The sequence below is a fragment of the Erythrolamprus reginae genome, chromosome 7, assembly GCF_031021105.1.
Source record: "Erythrolamprus reginae isolate rEryReg1 chromosome 7, rEryReg1.hap1, whole genome shotgun sequence".
Taxonomy (NCBI): domain Eukaryota; kingdom Metazoa; phylum Chordata; class Lepidosauria; order Squamata; family Dipsadidae; genus Erythrolamprus; species Erythrolamprus reginae.
The window spans coordinates 25,450,704-25,477,848 of NC_091956.1; the positions used below are offsets into that span (position 1 = coordinate 25,450,704).

The window sequence follows — 27,145 nt, forward strand, 5'->3', positions numbered from 1 at the left end:
AAAAGAGCAAGAAAGAAAGAAAGAAAGAAAGGGGGAAGGGACAGGAACAGAGGAAGGAAGCAAGGAAACTTATGAAAGGGGAGAGTAAGAGAGGAATGAGTGAAAGGAGGGAGGGAGGGAAGAAGGTGGGAAGGAGAAAGAAAAGAAGAAATAGAGGAAGGGAAGGTAAAAGAGAGAAAGAAAAAGAGCAAGAAAGAAAGCTGCAAGCACCCCCCCCGAGCCCCCCAGGCCGGCTGCAACCTTTTAAAACACGCGCGCCGCTTCGCAGCTGTCTCCTGAAGCCGAACGCGGAAGTTAGCGTTTGGCTTCAGGAGACAGCTCCTTGGCGCTTGTATCTCGAATTTGGGCTTGTAAGTAGAACAAAAATATCTCTCCCCTCCCAGCTCTTATCTCGAGTTGCTCTTAAGTAGAGCAGCTCTTATGTCGGGGTTCCACTGTACTTCCTGGATTACTAAAATGTAAACTTTTGTTCAGGATGTAATGCAGAATTTTTTGGGAAAGCAACTTTAATAATCGATTGTGTCTGCTTAAAGATTCTCCCCAGCTTTGTTCAGAACTTCACTAATAAGGCATAAATATGGGAACATCATTCGTAGGAAAAGCTACCATCGGAAGAGATTTTTGTCACATGGTTTTGTTAACGGGGGAATGTTCAAGGGGGGCACTTTGTCATACATTTGCTGTTGCGAAAGCCAAAGAAATACTTGCCTGGTACCGGCTCTTACGTGTGCAGTGGCAGGGGTAGGCGTTTATGATGGGAAAGGTCTCCAATCAACTCCCCATGCTGTTGTTTCAGTGGGTGGAAGATCACCGAAGAAGGTTTTTAGAAGACGTTAACTCACAATGACAAAGCAATTTGTTGGTATCCAAGGAACGTCTCTTGAAAGTTTGTTCAGCTAAAAATGAATTTTGTGCCAATATATTTTTACAATATTTTTCAGAATATAAGACGCAACGAAATATATTAGTTTTGGGGGAGAAAAATAGGGAAAAGAATCTGCTTTCCAGGTATTCATCTGGCTAGTATCCTTAGCCTGGTCAGCTTCAGCACATTATTTTATCCCCTGGTTAAGGGCTTATTTATTTATTTTATTCTGAGAGAGAATAACAATGAAAGAGCTTGCGAGCCAGTAAGAGCTGGGAACATCATTAGCACCTGGAAAGAAACTGTCTCAGCAAATAGAGCAATGGAAAAAACCCTGCAAAGGCTTAAGGCTTGGAAAACATTCTTTGCAGAGAGTAATAATGAAAGAGCTTGCAAGCAGGTAAGAGCTTGGAACATCATTAGCACCTGGTTAGGGCTGGAAAGAAACTTACTCAGAGCAAGTTACAGTAATTAAAAAAATCCTGCAAAGATTTAGGGCTTGGAAAACATTCTTAGCAGAGAGATACAATGAAAGAGCCTGCAAGGTAAGAGCTGAGAAGATTGTTAGCAGCTAGTTAGGGCTGGAGAAAAAAGCTACATTCAGAGTATAAGATGCACCTTAATTATCAGCCTCTTTTAGAGAGGCAAAAGGTGCGTCTTATACACCCAAAAATATGGTAGTTACAATCGGTAGCGGGTTTCTACCGGTATGGTCAATGCCATCTTACCAGTAGCGAAAATTGAGCTGCACGCACATCTTCACGTCTCCGGCATGTATGCATGTGCATCTGAGCAAGATTTTGCATGCGCAGGAAGCAAAATCTCATGAGAGGATGCACACACATGTGTGATTTTGATGAATTCTTCTTTCTGTGCATGCACGGAAGCAAAAATATCACCAAAATCTTGCATGCGGGTGTATCCCTCATGAAATTTTGCTTTCTGTGCATACACAAAAGGGAAATCTCACTCGGACACACACGTGTTCATGCCGGAGAGGCAGAGCTGCAAGGAGCAGGAGCGGCAACCCCTTCCTGGTTGCAATGAGTCTTGAACTAGAGAGCTCAGAAAAAAAAATATATTGGGTGTGTTCTGCCGGCGTGTCTCAACCACCCACAATTACAGGGTAATTAGTCCAGGAAGACACACACCACACGATAAAAGGAAAACCCAAAAGTTTTTATAATCAGAAAAACATAAACAGCTCCCTTTTTAAATGTCAAAGGAATTTTCTGGAACACACAAGGCACAGGTTAAATGCAGTCCAATTGCTCACCCAATAACTGGGAAATTAAGTCCAATTCTAAAGTCCAGAGAGTCTACACACACAATCCTGAAGAGCAAAACCCACGATCTTGATGAAACAATGAATCAGATAAACTGCCATGAGGCTAAAACACCAGGCTGCACTTTTATCTGTAGCACTAATTACAGCAGCCCCACCCAACCACAGGTGGCCTCATTTTCTCTTGTAATAATCCTTCAGTTGTTGTCTCCTATGCATCACTCTATGCATGCGTGGATGTGTCATTAATTCTTGTTCAGAATCCAGGGATGATACAGATGACTGATCTCCTCCTGGGCTGTCTGCCAAACTCCCCTCTTCTCTGTCACTCACGCTTCCTTGGTCAGAGGAGACTTCATCGGCAGATTCTACTGGGAGCAAAACAGACCTGCGGCATGTGGATGTCTCACCCACCTCCACATTCCTTGGGGCAGGAGCTGGGCCAGAGCTAACCACAACAGGGTGGTGCTGAGGGGGAGAAAAGGTGCCCTCTCTCAAATTATGGAGTTAATTAATGTCTCTGGAGATTCTCACTCATCCAAGTCATGTTTGTCCCAAAGGTGCCTTTTCAAAAGGCAATTGGACTTTTTTTGTCTTTTCTTTGAAGATGTTTTGCTTCTCATTCAAGAAGCTTCTTTAGTTCTGAATAGTGGGGGATGGAAGAATTTACCGGTATACTGTGTTCCCTCGCTTTTTGCGGGGGATGCGTTCCGAGACTGCCTGCAAAAGTTGAATTTCCGCGAAGTAGAGATGCGGAAGTAAATACACTATTTTTGACTATGAACAGTATCACAAACCTTCCCTTAACACTTTAAACCCCTAAATTGCAATTTTCCATTCCCTTAGCAACCATTTAGATTATTACTCACCATGTTTATTTATTAAAGTTTATTTAAAAAATATTTATTAAAAGCAGACGAAAGTTTGGTGATGACATATGACGTCATCGGACGGGGAAAACCATGGTATAGGGAAAAAACCCGCGAAGTATTTTTTAATTCATGTTTTTGAAAAACCGTGATATAGACTTTTCGCGAAGTTCGAACCCGTGAAAATCAAGGGAACACTGTATTCTTTTCCCTCATCTGGTCGTTAGCATTCTCTCTGAGAGTTCTTGAAGCCATTTGGGGGCACAGGAAGCTACAAAAATAAAGAAGGAAAGTTATAAAAGGAACTCTTGAACCTGTTTTGAATTCATGTCCAGAACGGTTACTGGATTTGGAATTTGTTTTGCTTTAAATACAGGATCTCGTTTGTTTCCATCATTTTTTCCCTTTTTCTTGGGATTTCTCTAGGTGACGCCTGTCAAAGTGTCATCTCGGCCAAAAAGACACCATTCTCCTTCTGGAACCATCGAAACTGTCAACCTTGATGCCATCCCTTTAGCCACTTCTTGTCTGGACAACAGTGCAGCGAAGCACAAACTCTCAGTCAGGCCAAAGAATCAGAGAGTTTCCAAAAAGCACAGATTGTCAAAGGTATTGAACTGATTTCTACGGAGGTCTGAATTTTACCTGCTGATTGTAAGACACAGAGCTATCTATTCTAAGCACATTAGGTAACCTTTGAATCTTTCAGTATTACACTTCAGCTGGTATCCATGGATGGGATCTACCTCCTATCATTTGGGAGATTCACTGACACTGATGATCATTTCTCAGAAATAAAGTCATAACTGTCAGGTTCCACTATTTTATTGACTGACCTGCATTCAACATGTATCTTTTTTTCCCTAGTCATCTGTAAAAGAAGTGTACATAGACTTCAAAAATGTACATACCGTAGAGATAAATGATATTTACACACCATTTAAAAGAGAGAATAAAAAAGCTAAAGAGGAAACAAAAAGACATTCTTTACAGCAACCAACACTCAGATAAGCAGGTACAGTAATACCTCATCTTACGAACTTAATTGGTGCTGGAAGGTGGTTCGTAAAGTGAAAAGTTCGTAAGACGAAACATTGTTTCCCATAGGAATCAATGTAAAACGAATTAATGTGTGCAAGAAAAAAAAAACGCCACCGCCCAGCTGTCACCTTTTGAAACAGCCAGGCACTTCTCAGCGTTCTCCCAATGCCGAAACCGGAAGTTCGGCAAAAGTTCGGATTCGGGTGGCCGCCGAGAAGCCCCGCCGCCCGGCTGTCACCTTTTGAAACAGCCGGGGGGCTTCTGGGCATCCTCCTGAACCCGAACGCCAAACCCGAACTTTTGCCGAACATCCTGGAAGTTCGGCAAATGTTTGGGGTCGGCGTTCGGGTTCAGGAGGACGCCGAGAAGCCTCGCCGCCCGGCTGTTAGCTTTTTAAAAGAGCCGCGGAGCTGACGGGCCGGTCGGGAGGCTGGAAAGGAGTTCGGGAATCCCAATAGGGAATTCCATGGGTGGAGCTTTGACGTCACAAAGACGTCCTTCCTGGCCAGCCGAAGTTCGTATCACAAGGTACCACTGTATTAACACCAGACAAACAATCGTAACATAAAACAATTTCCTAATCAAGGAGCTATCAAGGAGAAAAGGACATAGCTCTACTTTCCCTCTTATACTGGTAAGACAAGTTACTATAGATCAGTGATGGCGAACCTTTTTTCCCTCAGGTGCTGAAAAAGTATGTACATATGCTATTGCGCATGCGCAAGTGCCCACACCCATAATTCAATGCCTGGGGAGGGCAAAAACAGCTTCCCCTGCTTCCCCAGAGCCTTCTGTGGGCTGGAAATGGTCTGTTTCCCAACTTCTGGTGGGCCCAGTAGGCTCTTGTTTCACCCTCCCCAGGCTCCAAAGGCTTTCCTGGAGCCGGGGGAAAATAAAAACACCCTCCCCTATCCCCCTGGAGGCTCTCTGGAAGCCAAAAACACTTTCCCAGAGCCTCTGTGCTAGCCAAAAATCAGCTGACCGGCAGACACTTACAAGTTGGAGCTAAATTAGGGCAGCGGCTCACGTGCCAGCAGATATGGCTCTGTGTGCCACATGTGCCACCCATGCCATAGGTTCGCCATCACTGCTATAGATAAAGAGGGAGCAAACCTCATTTGCTTGTACTAAGTAATACTAATTCAGTGGCAGGATTCAAGTTTTTTGCTACCGGTTCTGTGGGTGTGGCTTGGTGGGCATGTCAGGGTAAGAATACTGCAAAATCCCCATTCTGTCCCCACTCCTGGGCGAAGCATACTGCAAAATCTCCATTCTCTCCCCACCCCACTAACCTGCTCTCCAGCTCCGTTCTCCTGTGCAGGGCAACAAAAAAAACCCCAGCCAATCAGCTGGAACTCAGGAGGAAACTATTCCTTTTGAATAGATGGGACCAGACAGAGGTGGTAATTGTCAGTTCTCTGAACTACTCAAAACTTCTTTTCTCTCCAACTCCTTTTCTTCCTTTTGAATATATTATTTGTGTAGGTCTGCTCTCAATTCCTCTTAGTATCTTCTCACTATTACTACCCTCATTTTTAAATTGCATCTTCTGATATGAATATTCCCCTCCGGCTTTTTTCTTGTCACTGTAAATCCCAGTGTAGTCATTATAAATCCTGATATAATCATCAATCTGTCTTTTATTTTCAATTTCCTTTTCATTTCTCATCACTGTAAATCTCATCCATCTCTTTTTTCTCCCCAGTTCTCTTTTATCTTTGTAATCTTGTTCTTCTTTTTCTTCATTTCCCACCATTGCTAATTCTAAGTGTTCATTATATTCCAGCTTGTTTTCTGTTTTCTTTCCACTTCCAAAGGCCAAAAAATAATTTTTAAAATCTTCATAAATGTATTTTAACATCCCAGTCAGTTCTTCATAAACACACGCCTCCATATTGTCAAGTTAATGTCACAAACTTCACAATTTTTTTAATTAAATCACAGATCCATATAGTCTCTTTATATTTCAATCCAGTCCAGTCCAAAGTCCTCTTATCTTCTATCTTCAACACATTGTACCATCAGGCACAATAACAGTTATACACTGCTTTCAAATTCTTTCAGACTCCTAGATATCTTCTTCTCGTCAAGGTCAGTCTCCAGCTGTCAGCATAAACATGCTTTCACAAACTGTTGTAGTATTTTCTTTTAACTAGTAGATGGCATTGTCAATTCCCAATATAACAAAGCAGCTTTAAAAAAAAATCTCTGTATTTTAAATCCACTTAACACTTACAAAGTTTTTTCTTCAAATTCTTACTTATTCCAGTTACTACCAGGTCAGTTATAAGAACATCCTCAAAGTTGGGCTTTTAATCCTGCTCCTTTAAGTCTCTCTATGATCTTTCCAATTGCTAGATAGCCGCTCACTCCATTTTGTAACTTCTTTTGTTTCCCTTTGAGTTTTAATTTTCTTTTTTAAATCATTAAATCAACCAAATACTCACCAGCTTCAGCTCTTCTTCACTCCAGCACAAATGCTTAGACTTGACACCCAGGCAATCCACAACTTCTTCAATCAATCAGTTTGCTTATGGCCATCCCAGCTAACGATGACAAGGTTGTTTTCCTTAGCTGCTGGCTGAGAGGCTGATGCCAGCTCCCTGAGTGGGGTGTTGCAAGCCCCCGCCCCCACCATCACCATCTGGTGCCTCTCTTTTCCCCTGCCCCTCCAAGGCAGATCTGACCTGGTTCTGGTTGGTTCCAGGTCTCCAAATCGCTAGGATTTGTGGCTTCCTGTGCAGTGGGATACCTTTTCTAAATGGTAGAATGCTAATTGTTCCCCCTCCCCAAATAGGTACTTCCATACATAACAGCTCAATGCTGATCATTAAACGTACTGCTGTAAATTGAGGACTACTGTAATTCATCACAAATTTTAAGATTTATGTACAATAGGAATTGGATTTTAACAGCCTTCTACTGCATGAAATAAACCTATTTTTATTTCCCAATTCTAGGAGGTACAAAGTTTAATAGAAATGGACTTCAGAGAAGACATCCTAGAATCACAGGGCACTGAAGATAAAGTGACAAAAGATGATAGCTATTATAGACCAGACAAGTTAAGACAGTATGGAGAAGTCCACAGACAGAAAACAGAAGGAAAACGAAAACAAGACCACTGGCTAAATCTTGAGTCAGGGCAGAAGAAACAAACAGCTGAAACAAAATTCAAAAGTCCTATGGAACATAAAAGACTTCTTCAAGAATTTGAGGGATGCCAAGGAGAACAAATAGGGAAAAAACTGAAGCTTCAGGAAGAACAACTTCATCAAATGGAGGAGAAAAAAGATCAAGATCGTCACATAAAAGAGCTAAGAGAACAAGAAAAACAGGGAAGGCATGGAGAAGGACCTGAAAAATTACAGGCACAGATCCAAAAAAAATCTCAGGATCTTGAGGAACAGGCACAACACGAACTAGAGGCACAAAGACAGCAGGAAGAGTGGAAACCATGTGAAGTGGACACGCAATGGCAGAAAGAGAAAAAGAAGAAGCAACAAGAACTAGAGGCACAAAGGCAGCAGGTAGAAGCAAAAAGACAGGGTCAACTGGAGGTCCAAAGACAACCGCAGGAAGAACAAAAGAGACAATGTGAAATGGAACCAGAAAGACAGCAGCAGGAAGAAGCAAAGGGACGATGGGAACGTGAACTACAAAACAAGCAAGAGGAAGAACAAAAGAGACAATGCGAATTGGAGGTCCAAAGACAACAGCAGGAAGAAGCAAGGAAACAACATGAAATGGAGATTCAAAGACAGCGGGAGGAAGAACAAAAGAGACAACGTGAACTGGAACTACAGAGACAACGGGAGGAAGAACAAAAGAGACAACATGAACTAGAGCTCCAGAATCAGCGAGAAGAACAAAAGAGACAACGTGAACTGGAACTACAGAGACAGCGGGAGGAAGAACAAAAGAGACAACGTGAACTGGAACTACAGAGACAGCGGGAGGAAGAACAAAAGAGACAACGTGAACTAGAACTCCAAAGACAGCGGGAGGAAGAACAAAAGAGACAACGTGAACTAGAACTACAGAGACAACGGGAGGAAGAACAAAAGAGACAACGTGAACTAGAACTTCAGAAACAGCAGGAGGAAGAACAAAAGAGACAACGTGAACTAGAACTTCAGAAACAGCAGGAGGAAGAACAAAAGAGACAACGTGAACTAGAACTACAGAGACAGCGGGAGGAAGAACAAAAGAGACAACGTGAACTAGAACTCCAAAGACAACAGGAGGAAGAACAAAAGAGACAACGTGAACTAGAACTTCAGAAACAGCAGGAGGAAGAACAAAAGAGACAACGTGAACTGGAACTACAGAGACAGCGGGAGGAAGAACAAAAGAGACAACGTGAACTAGAACTACAGAGACAGCGGGAGGAAGAACAAAAGAGACAACGTGAACTAGAACTACAGAGACAGCGGGAGGAAGAACAAAAGAGACAACGTGAACTAGAACTACAGAGACAATGGGAGGAAGAACAAAAGAGACAACGTGAACTAGAAGTCCAGAGACAGCGAGAAGAAGAACAAAAGAGACAACGTGAACTAGAACTACAAAGACAACACCAGGAACAATGGAAACAACATGAACAGGAGTCGCAAAGGCAACAGGAGGAAAAGAAAAGACAGTATGAACAAGCAGAACAAAAGCATAAAGATTGTACGATACAGAAAGATCCAAAAGAAGAAAAGAGACATCAAGAAACAGAAATTAATTTGATCCAACAGGGATGGAAGGATAAAAAGAAAGAATCAGAAAAGCAAAAGACTCAGGAAGAAAAAATAAGCCATCAGTATTTGGAAAAGCAGAAGATGAAAGAACTTAAAACAGTTCAACCTGAAAAGCTGTCTGAACTGAACCAACAACTAATTCCGGAGCAAGAAAGAGAAATAGGACAGAGAAAGAAAGAACAAGGAAGCAGCAAAAGTTTAGATGATAGAAACAAACCACAAGAGAAGGAAACGGCCATGAAACTGAAGGGACAAGAAGACCAACAGCAAAATCTGAATGAAAAACAATTTAGTACAAATGAGCAAAAGCAACAAAAATCGGCAAAATCGGTTGGATCGACAGAACAAAGTAAAATAGAACCAGTAGAAATAGGGCATTTGCAGGCTGAAAAGGAGGTGCAGCAGGAGGAATGTATACAAAGCACAGAGAGCCAACCATTGGAAAGACACAAAATCCTTGGTTTAGAAGATGAGCTGTCATTGGGAAAGCCAAAAGAAGAGAGGCAATCCCACCAGTTACACACAAATAAGCTCCCAGAAGATGAACATTTGGAAACTGTTGAGAAAGAGCTACAACGTAAAGAACCGGGACAGCAACAGAGAACTCAGCCAAGCAAAGAGCAGAAGGAAGAAGGAAGCCTAAGAGTTCATCAGGCGGTGAGCGTTGAAGTTGAGGAGCAGGAAAGAGTTCTGGGTGAAGAATTACGTTGGCAGGAAGTTGACGCCAGGCAAACAATGTCTAGGGGCTTCACCTTTCAAGTGTCTTCTGGCGAAAAAGAAATCATATTTCCCAAAGTGAATTTAAGTCCAGTTACACCTGTAAAAGAGGCTCCACTTCCTTCTGCCACAAAAGAATTGAAGGACCCCAAGTCTAGTAGTCTTCCAACTTCTTCATGTGTCCCCCACACAGCAATCTTGGTCACTGGAGCACAACTCTGTGGCACTGCGGTAAACCTCAACCAGATAAAAGATACAGCCTGCAAATCTTTACTTGGTTTAACAGAAGAAAAGAAAGCGATGGAGACGCCCCAGCCTGGAAGCATCCAGAAACCTGTTGATGGCAAGCCGAGCAGCACTAAAGCGAAGCATGTTCCAGATTCAGTGGACAACCAAGCCATCCTGGATGAATGGGCCTCAATTCGTTCAAAAATCTTAAAAGGTACAGAAAACGAGAAAGAGGATGGAGGTTTTAATAGGCACAGTGATGATTGGACAGCTAAAGGCCGAAGTACTTCCCATGGTAACTTACGAAAGACTTTGTCTGCAAATGCAAAGTTTTCTATAACTCCCGCATGGCAGAAGTTTTCAGAAATGTCCAAAACCAATACAGCTGCAGAGAATAAAACTGTCCCTGAAGCAGAAAATGCATCAATGCAGCCGAGTCCGTCCACTCAGCATTCAGACAATGAGCCAGCCCAAACAGAGTCCCCGGTTGGTACAAAAAATGTAAGAACTTCACCTGGGAAAATCAGAGGGCGACAGGAAGTAGCAGGTAATACTGAAGGGTGCAAGTTTGCCAAAGATCTCCCATCTTTCCTGGTTCCGAGTCTCCCGTATTCCCCAAATAAAGAACCCTCCCCATCCGAAACTTCGTCAGCGACGGAAACCCAACCCAACCTTGCTTCCAAAAAAATGGAGCGAGCTTCACCAGGTGGAGGAGAAGAAAATGTCTCCCCATTTGGAGTGAAATTAAGGAGGACCAATTACTCCTTGCGTTTTCACTATGACCAGCAAACAGAGCAAAAAAAGAAGAAAAGATACAGTGCAGGAGACAGCTTCGATGGCTTGCCAACTCCGCTCACCCCAGACAACGAACAGGATGCAAAACCTTTATTTTTAAAGGATAGCAAATCTCTGAGTCAAGACAAAAAAGATGCAAGGCTTAATTCTGATAATACCACGTTAACTATTATTAGTCGCAGTTACACCATAGTTGCACCTGTGTCATCTCCTACTGGTCCTATGTCTGCGCTTAGTCAAGATAAATCTGCTTCTAAATCACCCCTACCACCAAAACCTGCACTGGCTCCAAAGCCCATCAGCCAAACACCACCTACATCTCCTCTCGCAAAACCTCGTAGATCTCACTTCACTGAACCCATCGGGAAAAAAATATCTAAAGTGGAACCTGATGCCAGCTGGAGAAAAAGCGAAGGTAAAGGGAGTCCTCATCCCTCCCAAGCACCCAGTGAAAGCAAGAATGAGGAGGAAGAATCGAGAGAGAAGAAATCGTTTTTTCCATCCATCACCATGCCCTGGAGAGAGAAAACGGAAAAAAAGCCAGAACTGTTGAAAAGAGGTAAGTAAAAGGCAACTCCTAAGGACAACTTTGTCATGAAAAAGGGGTAGTGATTTCTGACAGTCTCAAAATGGCAGTCAGGCGGTAGGGAAAGCAAGTAGGATGCTTGGCTGCATAGCTAGAGGTATAACAAGCAGGAAGAGGGAGATTGTGATCCCCTTATATAGAGCGCTGGTGAGACCACATTTGGAATACTGTGTTCAGTTCTGGAGACCTCACTTACAAAAAGATATTGACAAAATTGAACGAGTCCAAAGACGGGCTACAAGAATGGTGGAAGGTCTTAAGCATAAAACGTATCAGGAAAGACTTAATGAACTCAATCTGTATAGTCTGGAGGACAGAAGGAAAAGGGGGGACATGATCGAAACATTTAAATATATTAAAGGGTTAAATAAGGTCCAGGAGGGAAGTGTTTTTAATAGGAAAGTGAACACAACAAGGGGACACAATCTGAAGTTAGTTGGGGGAAAGATCAAAAGCAACATGAGAAAATATTATTTTACTGAAAGAGTAGTAGATCCTTGGAACAAACTTCCAGCAGACGTGGTAGATAAATCCACAGTAACTGAATTTAAACATGCCTGGGAGGAACATATATCCATCCTAAGATAAAATACAGAAAATAGTATAAGGGCAGACTAGATGGACCATGAGGTCTTTTTCTGCCGTCAGACTTCTATGTTTCTATGTTTCTAAAAAGTTAATTTTGATTAGAAAGGTTCATAAGGAAGGTGGATAAAGCAGCGGTGGGTTGCTCCTGGTTTGGCCCTGTTTGGCGAACCGGTAGTAGCGATGTCAGGATGCTCCACCCACCCGCCTGTTCTGTCGAGCTCTCTGGTAGAATCCTCCCAAAATTGCACAGATACAATTTCAGACACACACACACATTTGAAAATTCAAAACAATGTTCTTTATAATGAAAATTCACTTAAACCAAGCCCTCTTTTGGGATAGCAAAGAGCACTTGTCTCCAAACAAACTGGTAATTTGTACAAGGCCCTTATCAGTTCTGTGATACTTAGCTTGCAGCTGTGAGGCAATTCACAGTCCTTCTTCTTTCACAAAGTGAAACACACTTTGCCCTGGTTTAGTTTCAAAGCGGGGAAAAATCAGCACACAAAAGGTCAAAGTCAATAAAGCAGTCACGAAACACAACAAACAGATAATCCTCCACAATGGCCAAACCCACAGGCTGCTATTTATAGCAGCCTCGCTAATTACCACAGCCCCACCCAACCACAGGTGGCCTCATTTTCTTTGATAATAATCTCTCAGTTGTTGTTGCCTATGCATCGCTCTCCGCATGCGTGGCTGTATCATTAACTCTTGTTCTGAATCCAAGGAGGAGCTAGGTAATTGATCTCCTTCTGAGCTGTCTGCCACACTCTCCTCCTCCCTGTCACTCATGTCTTCTTGGTCAGAGGAGCCTTCATCAGCAGATTCCATCGGGGGCAAAAAAGGCCTGCAGCATGTGGATGTCTCCCCCACATCCACAGTCCTTGGGGCAGGAGCTGGGCCAGAGCTAACCACAACACCGCCCGGGATGCTTCTGCACATGTGTGCATGAGCAAACCAATAGTGATGGGATTTACAACCCACTACCAGAAAGTTACATTAAATTAAAAATTAAGAAGACATTCATCCTCAGTCAATGGATTTGGTGCCTTTATGCTTTATTGTGCCTCTAGGCCATTGATGGTGAACCTAGGGCACACGTGCCACAAATGGCACACGGCATTTCAGTGGGCATATGAGCTCAAGGCCACTGCACATGTGCGCACTAGCCATATAATTTTTGGGCCCACTGGGAGTCCGAAAAAAGGCTGTTTCCACTCTCTCCGGAGGGGATGGAGAAGGCCCATTTTTTGCTCTCCCCAAGCTCCAGAGCCTTTCCCGAAGCCAGGGGAGGATGAAAACGGCCTTTCTCACCCCCTGGAGATTCTCCGGAGGCCAGAGAATTTTTTCTGCCATCAGTCTTCTATGTTTCTAGGTTTCTAAACAACTCTTAGAGATCAGGAGAATTCAGAAATAAAGATGGCTCAAACATGACTAGATGTCTCTGCAAAAATTGAGATTACATAAAATACATTCCTACCCACCTGTGATGTCATAGACTTTTATTTAGTCTTGGAAAACAACAGAAATAGCAGATACTTCAAATAAGCCATGATTTTTTTGGAAGTATCAAATAATGTTTATATGATACATACACAGAGCTGTTACACGTGGCAAATTTTCCCCGTTAACTTATCTGTCTTTATCCCTTTGTTTCTATACAACAGCTTGTTCCTCTGACAAAAGTCCTTTCTAGTGGAACTGTTATGACATTACAGACGTTATATTGCTTCTTCTTGCAACAGAAGTGTAAGACTTTTCTGCAGATATTCTGCAATTAGAAGTCTATATTCCAAGTTCCATGTGCCACCTACAAGCTTAAAAATTTGCTCAGATCACCCAAAATAGCATATCAAGTGTATCCCAAATTAAACGCCCACAGTTTCTAGAAATAGATAGAAGTGTTGATACTCATAGATGCTTACAGTTAAAACTAGTTCTGACATTTTTAGGGCAGCCAACCCAATCTTGGAATCGATGGATGCAAAGCTTGTTAATCAAACTTTGAGAAAATTGGCAGCACTGAAGTATTTTCCAGACGTTTTCCAGAGGTGTATTATTAAGCTCCCGCCAAAAATATGGGATTTTGAAATGCTCTATTGGTGTTCCACCTAACAAATATTTGCATTTGAGGAAGAAACACTGCTATAAGGGATTATCTCTTTTCTGCCTTGATAATGAATTTTAGAACTTAGCAGGAAAGGAAATCTTTCATGAAACACACAAGGCATGCTATGAAAGCAAATGTGTCTAGCAGATTTGTTTTATAGAACAGCATGCTAGAATTTTAATTTCATTTATTAAATTTATAAGTTGCCCAACTCCTGTCGGACTCTGGTCAGACAGGAATTGGGCGACTTATATGAATATAAGTTATTGTATGAACGATACAAGCCTGTTGGCGTTAGTCACAAAGTTGTGTCCAATCCAACCCCATGGCAGAGGTGTATTCCTACTAGTTCTTACTGGTTCTATAGAACACTTAGTAACTTTGTAGTCTAGGTCGCTGGAACTGGCAGCAACCTAGGCCTGCCATGCCTCTGCCCTCTCTCAACGGCGCTATTGGCTGTACCATCTTGTTTTTTGCTTCTGCGTATATTTATTTATTTATTTATTTATTTTATTTATTTTGTCAAACAACTTTAGGGTGATAATTTGTACAAATAAAACATTAGATAAGTAATGATAAAAAGTAACAAAAGAAGACAATAAGACAAGGACGGTAGGCACAGTGGTGCGCTTATGCACGCCCCTTATACACAGAAGCCTTTTTTTTAGTACAGTGGTATCTCTACTTACAAACTTAATTCATTCCGTGACCAGGTTCTTAAATAGAAAAGTTTGTAAGAAGAAGCAATTTTTCCCATAGGAATCAATGTAGAAGTACATAATGTGTGCGATTCGGGAAACCACAGGGAGGGTGGAGGCCCTGTTTCCTCCCAGGAGATACCTAGAGAGGCCCCATGGAGGCTTCTCCCGCCTTTTCCGGCCCTGTTTCCTCCCAGGAGATTCCTAGAGAGGCTCCACGGAGGCTTCTCCATGCCTTTTCCGGCCCTGTTTCCTCCCAGGAGATTCCTAGAGAGGCCCCATGGAGGCTTCTCCCTGCCTTTTTCAGTTACTGTTTCGGAGGCTCAGGTTTGTAAGTGAAAAATGATTCTTGAGAAGAGGCAAAAAAATCTTGAGCACCCGGATTTTATCTAGAAAAGTTCGTAAGTAGAGGCGTTCTTAGGTAGAGATACCACTATATTGAGCATGCACGCACACCCACATGGTGTGTCCTTGAGCGAAGTGGTAATAGCAGAGTCCAGAACCCATCCGTGCCCCATGGACAATATATACGCCTATGCAGGCTTTGAAAACAGACCATTTTAAAATTGTTTAAACTAAGGATGTCAAACTCAAGGCCCGCAGACTGGATCTGGCCCATGGAGTGGTTAGACCTGGCCCGCAGGGCTGCCTTGGAAACAGTGAAGGACTGACCCGCGGTGCCTCTGCCAGCAAAAATGTAGCTCAGAAGGGCCCTGTGCCGCCTTCCCAAACTCCATTTTCAGCTTTGATGGCCTCCTGTAGCTCTTGGCCAGCATGTGAATGAGTTGGCTGACTGATTTTAATATATATGGGATTTTAGTAGTAATTTTTAATTAATTAGATTTGTTGTTGTGTTGTTTTTTATATTCTGTGAGCTGCCCCGAGTCTTCGGAGAAGGGCAGCATACAAATCTAATTAGTAATAATAATAATGTGGCCCACCGGGGTCCATTTTTGCTGGCAGAGGGCTGCAGGACATTAGCCGACCATGTTCACCCTAGCCATGGCCACTCAGCCCCTGAGGTCAAACACAACCTGATGCGGCCCTCAATTAAATTGAGTTTGACACTCCTTGTCTAAACCATAGGTCAGTGATGGCGAACCTTTTTTCCTCGGGTGCCGAAAGAGCGTGTATGCATGCTATCATGCACGTGTGAGTGTCCCCGCCCATAATTCAATGCCTGGGAGGACGAAAACAGCTTCCCCCACCCCCCTGGAGGCCAGAAACAGCCTGTTTCCCAACTTCTGGTGGGCCCAGTAGGTTTGTATTTCACCCTCTCGAGCTCCAAAGGCTTTGCTGGAGCCAGGGGAGGTAAAAACTCCTTCCCCTATCCCCACGGAAGTTCTTTAGAAGCCAAAAATGCCCTTCCAGAGCCTCTGTGTGAGCCAAAAATCACCTGGCCGTCACACACATGCACATTGCAGCTATGCTAGGGCAACAGATTTGGCTCCCTCTGCCACCTGTGGCACCCATGCCATAGATTCACCATCACTGCCAAAGGTCAATTTAAAAAAAAAAAACCTGAGAAATGGGAACACTTTAAAAATATAAAAACATCGATTGTATTTAGGCAAAATGAAATAAATAAGACCCCTAGGACATCCAAGGCCAGATGACCAGCAAAAATGTCTGAAAATATATAGTGGCTTATTTGAGATAAAGTTGTAACAGTAGCTAGGACAGTTTTTCTCAAATAGTGGGGCAGGCCCCCTGGGGGGGGATGCGGAGTGATGCCAGGAGAGGTGCATGACCCCGGGAAACATGCTTTTTTTTTGCCGAAGGGAGTAGGGTTTTTTTGCACCGAACAATAGCACATAGCACAGAGTAGGAGATATGAAGTGCAGATAACAAACCCTTAAGAGACACAATGGAAAAATATTGAACAGGGATGAAAAGAAAGGAGGAGAGAGACGGAGATAATGCGACAAATGTAAGTCTCCCAAAAGCTAAGACGAGGAAATATGATGAAGGGTATGTAGCGATTGGCTTCACTGTGACTATGGTGGGAGATGAGGAAAGATCGGTATGTTTACTGTGTCTAAAAATGTTGGCAGCAGACAGCATGAAGCCAAATATATTAAGGTGTCACTTAAACACCTTAATAATAAACTGATAAACTGCTTGAGTTTTTTCAGTGAAAACATGCTGAATATTGCACACAATTGTCCCAGTGGAGAATTTGGGTGGGTGGAGAGATGAAATGTTTATTTTTTACTAGGGGAGATGTAACAGAAAATAATGGAGAAGCACTGAGTTAGGAGAAGTTTCAAGCAAGAGGTCGTACACATTACAAATGCAAGGTCTCTGGGATGTCTTACTTTGGACCGCTTCCGTTTCTATCGCACCAAGCATTGTAACCATGAGCTATTCTTCTGTTCCATCTTCCAGACAGGCCAGTTCTTCAGAGCAGGCATTCCATCGACGGTTCAAAAGTGATGGAGAAAGGGGAAACCGCGCAGCCTCTCTGGATCACTTTGGCATTGCAAAAACAGAAGGGCTTTCGGGAGCAGCAAGCAACCCGCGAGGAAAGGAGGCAAGCCAGAGAAGCCAAGCAGGCTGAGAAATTGGCGAAAGAAAATGTAAGCATCTCAACACCGGGGGGGGGGGGGGGAAGTGGAGGGGAGGAGTATATTATTTGGGGTACCTGGTATCTCCTGCTAGTAGGGGAAGTGAAACTGGTTCAGATAAACAAAAGCACTGTTAACTTTGCATTATGTACATCAGAGATGGGCAAATATGGTCCTTTTATGACTTGTGGACTTCAACTCCAACTGGCTCGGGAATTCTGGGAATTGAAGTTCACAAGTCAATAAAAGAGCCATAATTACCCATCCCTGTAATAAATAATTAAGGTAGAGGTGAGCTACAGGTTCGCCTGGGTTTGGGAAAACCCATAGCTAACATTATGACCAGTTTAGAGAACCTCCAAATCTCACTCCTGGCTGGCCCCTCCCAGCCCACCCTACACGCTACAAGCGGTGGGCAGCCACTTACCTCACTACCTGGACGGTCCGTGGCTGACATGGGCGCAAGTCCTCCTGAAACATGTGGCGCGCCCTGCGTGAGATTTGGCTTCTTTGCATGCGTATCAAGCCAAATCTCGTGGGATTTCGGCTATCTTCGCCGATATTTTTGCTTCCGCACATGCACAGAAGCAAAAAAAAAAAAAAGACAAAAATCGATGAAGTCACGCAAGCACAAGTGAGATTTTGGCTATTTTCGCCAGTATTTTTGCTTCTGCGTATGCACAGAAGCAAAAACCCCACCGATTTTCATCAGAAATCTGTCGATCGTGCCGTTCCCGGGCCATTTCTGCTACCCAGACAGTGTCCCCCAACGTGGGGAGAAGAGCCCATGACTGCACGCAACCAACTTTTGTAAGTGCAAGAGCCACGCAGAGGCTCTGAGAGGGCAGAAAACGGGCCTCCCGAAAGTTCCAGAGGGCCTCCGGAGCCCAGGAGAGGCTGTTTTTGCCCTCCCAGACGGTCAAGGAGAGCCTCCGGAGCCTGGGGATGGCAAAAATGCCTGCCTCGATTGGTTTTAAAATAAGGGTTTTTTAGTTGTTTTAGTATTGGATTTACATGCTGTTTTTTATTATTGTTAGCCGCCCCGAGTCTACGGAGAGGGGCGACATACAAATCCAATAAATAAGTAAGTAAGTAAGTGTTGTGATTCAGTCAGAGGCTCCTCAGGGAACGGCTGGAACTCTGCCGGCTCCATGCTCAGAGGGGGAGGACGAGGAACAGGAGGAGGAGGAGGACCAGGCAGATGGGGAAGAGGAATGTCAGGACGAGGAGGAGGGAGAACAGCCTGAGACCCCCGGGGGGGAGCTCTCCCCAGCGAGTAGCCTGGAATCATTAGATGAGAACGCACAAGCCATCATAGATATGAGGCAGAGAAGGGCAGCACAACGAAGGGGACAATTAGCCAGGTATTTCCATCCCTAATAGGCAACAGCTGGGCTTGGGTGTGGTTCTCCTCAGAAAGGTTGAAAAGGCAGGCCGCCCTTCCTGTATTGTGGAGAGTTATCTTTTGGGAGTCCTGTGACCTTGCTTCGATCCTTGGCGTCTCTGATTCTGCTTGTGGCCTCGAAGGCTGAAAACTTGGTAGAGGCATGGGTTTTATTATCTACAGTGGTGTGTGTGCCAGCAAGAAGCCTGTTGTATTGTCTGGCCGTCGTGACTCTTCTGTGAAGCTTCATAGCATTCCAGTTTGTAAGAACAGTTTTTGTTATCTGTGTTTGTTTTCAAAGATATAAAATGACTTTGCTTTTTATCAGCGTGTCTGGATACTCTTTTTAGTTGGTGTTGGCATCTGGGGGAACCCAGACAGAACAGTAAGTAAGTAAGTAAGTAAGTAAGTAAGTAAGTAAGTAAGTAAGTAAGTAAGTAAGTAAGTAAGTAAGTAAGTAAGTAAGTAAGTAAGTAACTAAGGAAGGAAGGAAGGAAGGAAGGAAGTAATGAAGGAAGTAATGAAGTAAGTAAGTAAGTAAGTAAGTAAGTAAGTAAGTAAGTAAGTAAGTAAGTAAGTAAGTAAGTAAATAAATGAATGAATTGTGATGCAGGAGGCCAACTAAGTCACACCCCCTCAGCAACCAGGCAGAAAATCCATTGCTGAAATTTCTCAAGCCCACCCCTGGATCAAACTCAAATAAAGCTCCGAGTCTAGAAACAGAAAAAGCCAACATTACCACTTAGGGAGGATGATGCCGTAGAGAGATCGAGGCCATCCTCTTCATCTCACATCTGCCTCTTTAAAATTGTTTTATCAAATGCACCTGCTGCCAAAACCTTCTAGGCTTGTTGCAGCTTACAATGGAAATGGAAAGAGCTTCCATTATATAACAAATAAGCAAAGAAACGAGGTAGCAAAAAGCAAAGCACATTCCTTGCAACACTAAAGATAGAAAATCAGAGTCAGAACCATTACATTGCGCTTCAAAGCCTATTTAGTTGGGGAGCCAAGGAAACGGCCTTGGGTGAGCGATTCTGAAACTGTCGGGGAAATGAAAAACTCTGAAGCAAGCCTTGAACCCACAAAAGGAGAAGACATGAGGAAGATACTCAGACTGGCTGTCTTTTATTCCCTGGAAAAAAAAAATACAAGATTTTGTTATTGTCTGTTTTCTGATCTGACAGAGCTAACAATCAATCCAGAATCTGCCAGATAGATGCAATTTACCTCCAGGAATGTCAGCAAGCAAAATTGCATATGGGACCAAGTACAGTATATTTTTCCTGTGGTCTTCAAAGGCAACTTTATTATTGACAATAATTTATTCAATTGATTCTGGCCGTTTTTGCCAAACATTAGCCTTATTAAATGAATATATTGCTTAAAGATGTTCCATGGGTAGAACAATATGCCCATGCCAGGGGTGGGTTCTACATTTTTTTTTGCTACCGGTTCTGTGGGATGTGGCTTATTTTGTGGGCGTGGCTTGATGGTCATGTGACAATGGGTGTGGCTTCATGGTCATTGTTGTGAGTGGTCCACGTCCGGCTCAGTGGGTCACAGATTTCGAGGATCAGGAGGCGGAGTAGTACTGGCATCGCAGGCCAATGTTCTTGCCATCTGAGTCAATAGCCAAGACCCTCATTGGGACCCCTATCTCTTTTGCTCCCTCTGGAGCTGAGCTGCTTCTAGGCATTCGTTTTAATACGATTCTTTATAAACCTGCAGTTGAAAGTTCTTCATGTCTCCTTACCCTGAAGACCCAATTTCATTTGGAATTTAATCCCAAACTGATTGCTTTTTTGGCATTTATTTTGACCCTTCTCCAAAATGCACCTCCAAGAAGCCACATGTCAAAAGGAAGCAGGGCTGCTGGTAGCCAAGTGCTAAGGCAGGATACCTCAGACCCTCGCTGTCTCTTTACAACCTTCCTTCCTTCCTTCCTTCCTTCCTTCCTTCCTTCCTTCCTTCCTTCCTTCCTCCCTCCCTCCCTCCCTCCCTCCCTCCCTTTCCTTCCTCCTTCTCTTTTTATTCCCATCTCCTTCCTTCCTTCCTTCCTTCCTCTCCTCTATTCCTCTACTCCTTCCTTCCTTCCTTCCCATTCCTCATATTCTATTCTTTTCCATCCCATCCCATTCTCCTATCCTATCCTATATTATATCCTATTCTAATTTTAAATGTGTGTCGGGTGAGTTATAGCATCTGGAAGGTTGCAGGCATTTACAAAGGCTTTCAACCTACATGAGCTTGCACTATAAACATATTAATATTTAGCACATGTTTCTACTGTTACTTTTTATATTAGGCCAGCATAAACAACCAGGCAGATAATAAAAGCAATAATGTGAGCAGGTCAAATGTACTGCAAAAGTCCACTGGGCCAGAAGAGGAGAAAAAAATGGAGACAGCTACATCAAGATTTGAACGTAGAGAACAGCTCAAAAAATCGAATACCCTGCCTTCGTCTGTCACAGGTATGATTTACATTTTGTGTCGCGATTGTGGTTGCAATTTTATTTCTGAGTTGGTATGTGAGACCTTGTTGGTTCACTTTGCAGATAGTCCTCAACTTACCACTACAGTCAAAACCAAAATTTAGATTGCTAAGTGAGAAATTTATCTTGCCTCCATTTTTTGACTTTTCATGCCATTTGCTATTAACTGATTATTTTCATGAGATTTTCATGACATTTACTATTAACTGCAGTTGTTAAATTAGTAACACAGTTGTTAAGTAAACCTAGCTTCCCCATTGACTGTTTGTCATAGAATCATAGAGTTGGAAGGGACCTCCAGGGTCATCGGGTCCAACCCCCTGCTCAATGCTTGGTGTCCAATGCTTGGACTCATTGGGTCCAACCTCGTCAGAAGGTCACACAAGATAATCACATGACCCAAGACACTGCAATCGTCATAAATATAAATCAGTTGAATCAGACCCAATTCTGATCGTATGACGCGTGCTGCAGTGTTCTGTCTGGGTCACTCCAGAAGCCAATACCAACCCAAAAAGAGAAGCCAGACACACTGGTAAAAGGCAAAGGCAGTTTTATAAAATTCAAGAAAAACACAGGTAACAGAAAATGTCCTTACAAACAGGAAAATGCTGTATCTTCAGATATATCCACGCAGGCAAAAGTCCATGCAGCAATACAGAATTCTTGCTGCCAAGCCAAGGTTGTAGATAGCAGACCTACACCTCCCACGGGTCTTCCAAAGCTGCTGGGCCACAAGCCAGGAACAGAGACGCCGAGAAACAGGACAGGATAACGCCACTCCAAACTGATAACACTCCACATGGCTTCAAGGGCTTGCCTGCCTTTTAAACCCTGCTTATGAGGACCACACCCAAACCCAGCTGTTTCTAATTCAATGGTGATAACATTTCTTTAACTGCTCCTTTCGTTGCTCTGAACATCTCTGTCTCATGTCAATGACAGCTTGTGCGTCATCACCTAATGACTCCAAGCTACTGGCTGGGGAGAGCCCCCCCCCCGGGGCTCTCATGCTGTTCTCCTTCATCCCATTCCTGATTTTCCTCTCCCCCGTCCGACTATTCAGCCCCCTCCTCTTCGCTGTCATCCTCCTCCGGGCATGGAGCCAGCAGACACAGCCAGTCCCTGAGCAGCCTCAGGCTGAACCACAACACAACCATATCGGTAGGAACCCACTACTGATACTTCCACCCCGTTTGAAAAATGTCCATCCCAAAATGCATAGCTAAAAGTCTATGGAAATTCTCAATCATCCAGGTCAGATGGAAGCAAATTCCAAGCCCAAACTTGCTTTTTTTCAATCGATAAGTAAATCTGGGATACGGATGTGGCAGATGGTTAAGGCATTAAGCAATTATAAGCTATGATAGTAAGCAAATGATGTGGTGATATAATAAATAGGTTGTTCCATGAAGTTTATTGTAGAAATTGTCTCTACATTATTCCGTTTCCTGATTATGACTTCTTTTATATAGTTCTTAAATGCTGCCGTTCGGGCTTAAAAGCCGATTTCGTTGATTAAAAAAACAAGCAATAGCTTTGGATGATAAAGGCAAGAGGGAGTGAACTAATTTTATTTCATGGGAAGGCAGCACACAGTAGGGATCCCTCCACAAAATTGTACGCACTTCGTATAATTTATTGTTGCTCTGCTAGTAACATTAAAATAACATTAAATGATGTAGCTCGTTCACATAAAAGAGCCATAACCATCTGAATAATTTATTACTGTGGAGGATTTAAATTAAGCACCATAATCTATACTTATACTATAAACGTTCAGGCTGACTTCTTTTTTGAAAGGCAGTTTTCTAAATATCAAAATTTCAAAATACTTTCGATTGCAGAGTCCAGAGAGAGACAATACCCAACCAATTAAGATCCTCTACATCAATGATGGCGAACCTTTTTTTCCTTGGGTGCTGAAAGAGTGGTGGGCGTGCACTATCATGTAGGCAAGGATGCCCACAGCCATAATTCAATGCCTGGGGTGGGCGAAAATAGCTTCCTCTGCCCCCCTCGGCGGCCCTCTGGTGGGTCCAGTAGGCTCGTGTTTCACCCTCCCCAGGCTCCAAAGGCTTCCCTGGAGCTTAGGGGAGGGTAAAAATGCCCTCCCCCATCATCCGGAGGCTCTCTGGATGCCAAAATCACCCTCCCAGAGCCTCTATGCAAGCCAAAAATCAGCTGGCCAGCACACACATGCATGTTGGAGCTGAGCTGGGGCAACAGCTCGCATGCCAGCAGATATCGCTCCGCGTGTCACCTATGGCACTCGTGCCATAGGTTCGCCATCACTGCTCTATATCCAACTTGGTACTATGCCTAAAATAGCATCACTGATTTAATTTACTTCTCTCCAAACCAGACAAACAGAATAGGAGGTAGTCTTCAACCTGTGGCCTCAAGTGAGCCCAACGTTTCTGTTGCTAGGTGAGATATTTGTTAAGTGAGTTTTGCAAGACTGTTGTTAAGTGAATCGCTTGCATTGTTAAGTTAGTAATGTTAAATGAATTTGGCTTCCCTATTGACTTTGCTTGTCAAAAGGTTGCAAAAAGATTCACATGATCCCGGGATTCCTAAATATGGGTTAGTTGCCCAAGGATCTGAATTTTGATCATTTGACCATCAGGATGCTGCCGTCCTAAAGTGAAAAAAGTGGTCATAACTCACTTCTTTTCCATGCGGTTGCAACTTTGAACGGCCACTAAATGAACCGTTGTAAGTCGAGGACTACCTGTAAAACAGAAGTCGCTTCCCTTTACCTTTGCCACTGGCTCGTGATATTTTGTACACGCCGGCACTCTCCCTTTGCGTGTGTGAGCGTTCCCTCGTGCAATTTGGCTTCCACGCATGCTCAGGAGCTGGAATCGGCCCGAAACACAGCTGAAGAGCTGATCAGCTGTGCTTTGGGTGAGGAATAAAGGTCAGTTTCAAGCAGCAGCACAGGAAACAATGTCCAAACAGTTTTTAAAAAAATCATCAATATTCCCCCAAAAAGATGGTGGCACCCACGGAACGGCACCGACCAAACCGGATCTTTGACACCATCTTGATATCACTAGTGGATCGCTAGCAGTTTGGGTGATCTGGTCCGAACCGGGAGGAACACATTCCTGCTGTAAAAGGAAAGAGGAATTCTTTATTCTGTGCAATCATGAATCAACCTGCACCCAGAGCTTCTGATTTTGGCCAGATCTCAGAGTGATACCTCTTTAATCAATGAATAGATTTACTGTCCATTCCCATTAAGGTGAGAATAATCTTAAATGCAATTTTTTAAAAAATCAATTTTTGATGTCGCCCTTCTCCTTAGACCCAGGGCGACTTACAACATGTTACCAATAGCACTTTTTTTAAGAGAGCCAGCATATTACCCCCACAATCCGGATCCTAATTTTACCCACCTTGGAAAGATGGAAGGCTGAGTCAACCTTGAGCCGGTGATGAGATTTGAACTGCTGACCTGCAGATCTACAGTCAGCTTTAGTGGCCTGCACTACTGCACTCCACCCGCTGTGCCACCTCGGCTCATCATTTTGCCTAGGTTTCTATGGGTAGAGCAGTGCTTCTCAATTATTTTCTGTTACTCCCCCCCCCCCCAGGAATAAGTAAACATTTTGCGCCCCCCAACTTTCCACCAGGATGTTTGCTATATTTGGCACATTTTCGCTGAAAAAACTCAAGCAGCTTATCAGCGTCATTGGGGTGTAATGTGTTTAAGTGACACCTTAATTATTTGGCTTCATGCTGTCTGCTGCCAGGATTTTTAAACACAGTAATAATAATAATAATAATAATTTATTAGATTTGTATGCCGCCCCTCTCTGAAGACTCGGGGCGGCTCACAACAACGATAAAAAAAAATTATACTGGCACAAATCTAATATTAAAAAAACCTAAAAACCCTATCATAATTAAAAACCAAACAGCACATACATACCAAACATAAATTATAATAAGCCTGGGGGAAAGGTGTCTCAAATCCCCCATGCCTGGTGGTATAGGTGGGTCTTAAGTAGTTTACGGAAGACAAGGAGGGTGGGAGCAGTTCTAATCTCCGGGGGGAGTTGATTCCAGAGGGCCGGGGCCCACACAGAGAAGGCTCTTCCCCTGGGGCCCGCCAGACATTGTTTAGTCGACGGGACCCGGAGAAGGCCAACTCTGTGGGACCTTATCGGCCGCTGGGATTCGTGCGGTAGCAGGCAGTTCCGGAGGTACTCTGGTCCAATGCCATGTAGGGCTTTAAAGGGCTTTCCTCTTATTCCGACCTTTCCTCTTCTCCCACCGTAGTCACAGTGAAGCCAAGTGCTACCTACGCTTCCTCATATTTCCTCGTCTTAGCTTTCGGGAAACTTACATTTGTCTCATTATCTCCGTCTCTCTCCTCCTTTCTTTTCATCCCTGTTCAATATTTTTACATGGTGTTTCTTAAGGGTTTGTTATATGCACTTCATATCTCCTGCTCTGTGCTGTGTGCGATTGTTCGGTGCAAAAAAAGCCTACTCCCTTTGGCAAAAAAAAGTAGGTTCCCTGGGATCACAAGCCCGCTTTGGCATTGCTCCGTGCCTAACCAGGGCCCCCGCCACACTATTTGAGAAGCAGTGGGGTAGAGGAAGAAGCAATAGCAACAATCCTATTCTTCACTCGTATTCACCATCAGGAATGACGTCATGGTCATTCTATTCATTTTAATCCTTTTTAAATCTGGATTTATCTGACTAACTCTAGGGATGCTATGAAATTCACTCATTAATTGAATTTAAACCTAGCATTGAATTCGTCCTCTTCTTACTCCCTTCCTTAGACTCTACCTTCATTTTAAATGAATGCAGAAGAAACAAAAATCTATTAGCCGCCCCGAGTGTTTTCGTAGGTTTTCACGGGTATATGTATGTAGATTGTTCTGAGTTCGGGTTTTGCCCCGTGTAATATTTTGAGTGTCTATGCGACGTTTCGGTGAAATCACATTCACCATCATCAGGCTGAAGTTTTAAGCTTCGTGCTGTTGTAAATATGGAATGTTTGCAACTGCCATTTCTTCCCTATATATAGTGTTAGGGGTGGAGATTTTACACGGGGCAAAACCCGAACTCAGAACAATCTACATATACATATACATACATACATACATACATACATACATACATACATACATATATATATATATGTTTTTTTTTATGTCGGATCACCCTGGTATATTTTAAGGAACGTCACAGCTCCTTTTTTGCCTCTAGGCCCAACCCAGGACCACTACAAGGCAGTTAATATATTTTATAGCCGACAACTATATTCTGTATGTGTTAAATGTTTTTAGCTGGAATTTTAAAATTAAGGGAGACTAGGATGGTCCCATTTTGGCCGAAATGGGACCATCCTAGTCTCCCTTAATTTTAAAATTCCAGCTAAAAACATTTAACATATATATATGTTAGAACAATCTACATACATATTACCCGTGAAAATTTACGAAAACAAATATATATATATGAATATAAATATAAATATAAATAAATACATATTAAAAAAAGCCAACCTCTGGGTAGAAAATGTCTGCTGTTTTATCCAAAGTCCATTATTTATAATGTTAGCCAGCTAATTAAAAAAATATATATTAGCATCCTGCCTATCAAGCCTTGATGAAATTATAAAGGAAGGAGTTAATTTTCAGCTGTTGTGTTATCATAGGCCAAAAAGAACACGGGAGAAACACATTTTGATTTCTGTGCAAGTAAGTATTTTAATATGTGTTTCATCTTACCAGTTGCTTTAAGAGACAGTCTTCTGCCATATCCCAAAACCAAGAAGGTGTTAAAGATAGACAGACTTTGCAGCTTTGAAAGTCTGCCTATCTCTGATGCATTCTTGGTTTTGGGAGGTATTTGCAAACATTTTTTTCTTTCTCTGCCGAGTAATATCCAGCCTTTCAAATAGTAATGTCCATGTTTAGGTTACTGTGTGGAAGCCTATCCCTATCCCCAACACACACATACACAAACAATACTTAAAAACCCCCAGCAAAAATACTACTTAATTTAGGTTGCTTCTCCCTTTCAGTTCTAATAATTTCTTATCAGCGTGCTTCAGATAATTTTATTATTCTGTAGAGCAGTGTTTCCCAACCTTGGCAACTTGAAGATATTTGGACTTCAACTTCCAGATTTCCCCA

At 43.0% G+C, this 27,145-nt stretch overlaps 1 protein-coding gene across 2 annotated transcripts in view; it reads left to right on the top strand.

The window, feature by feature from the left end:
• The window catches only part of CRACD (capping protein inhibiting regulator of actin dynamics), a 209,351-nt gene that overhangs the window by 176,852 nt on the left and 5,354 nt on the right, over positions 1–27,145 (top strand). For both annotated transcript variants that reach the window (XM_070757216.1, XM_070757217.1), the window contains 4 exons: positions 3,446–3,628; positions 7,021–11,104; positions 16,919–17,109; positions 20,790–20,958. In XM_070757216.1, the coding sequence (XP_070613317.1) occupies positions 3,446–3,628; positions 7,021–11,104; positions 16,919–17,109; positions 20,790–20,958 (4,627 nt within the window). The remainder of the gene's footprint in view (positions 1–3,445; positions 3,629–7,020; positions 11,105–16,918; positions 17,110–20,789; positions 20,959–27,145) is intronic.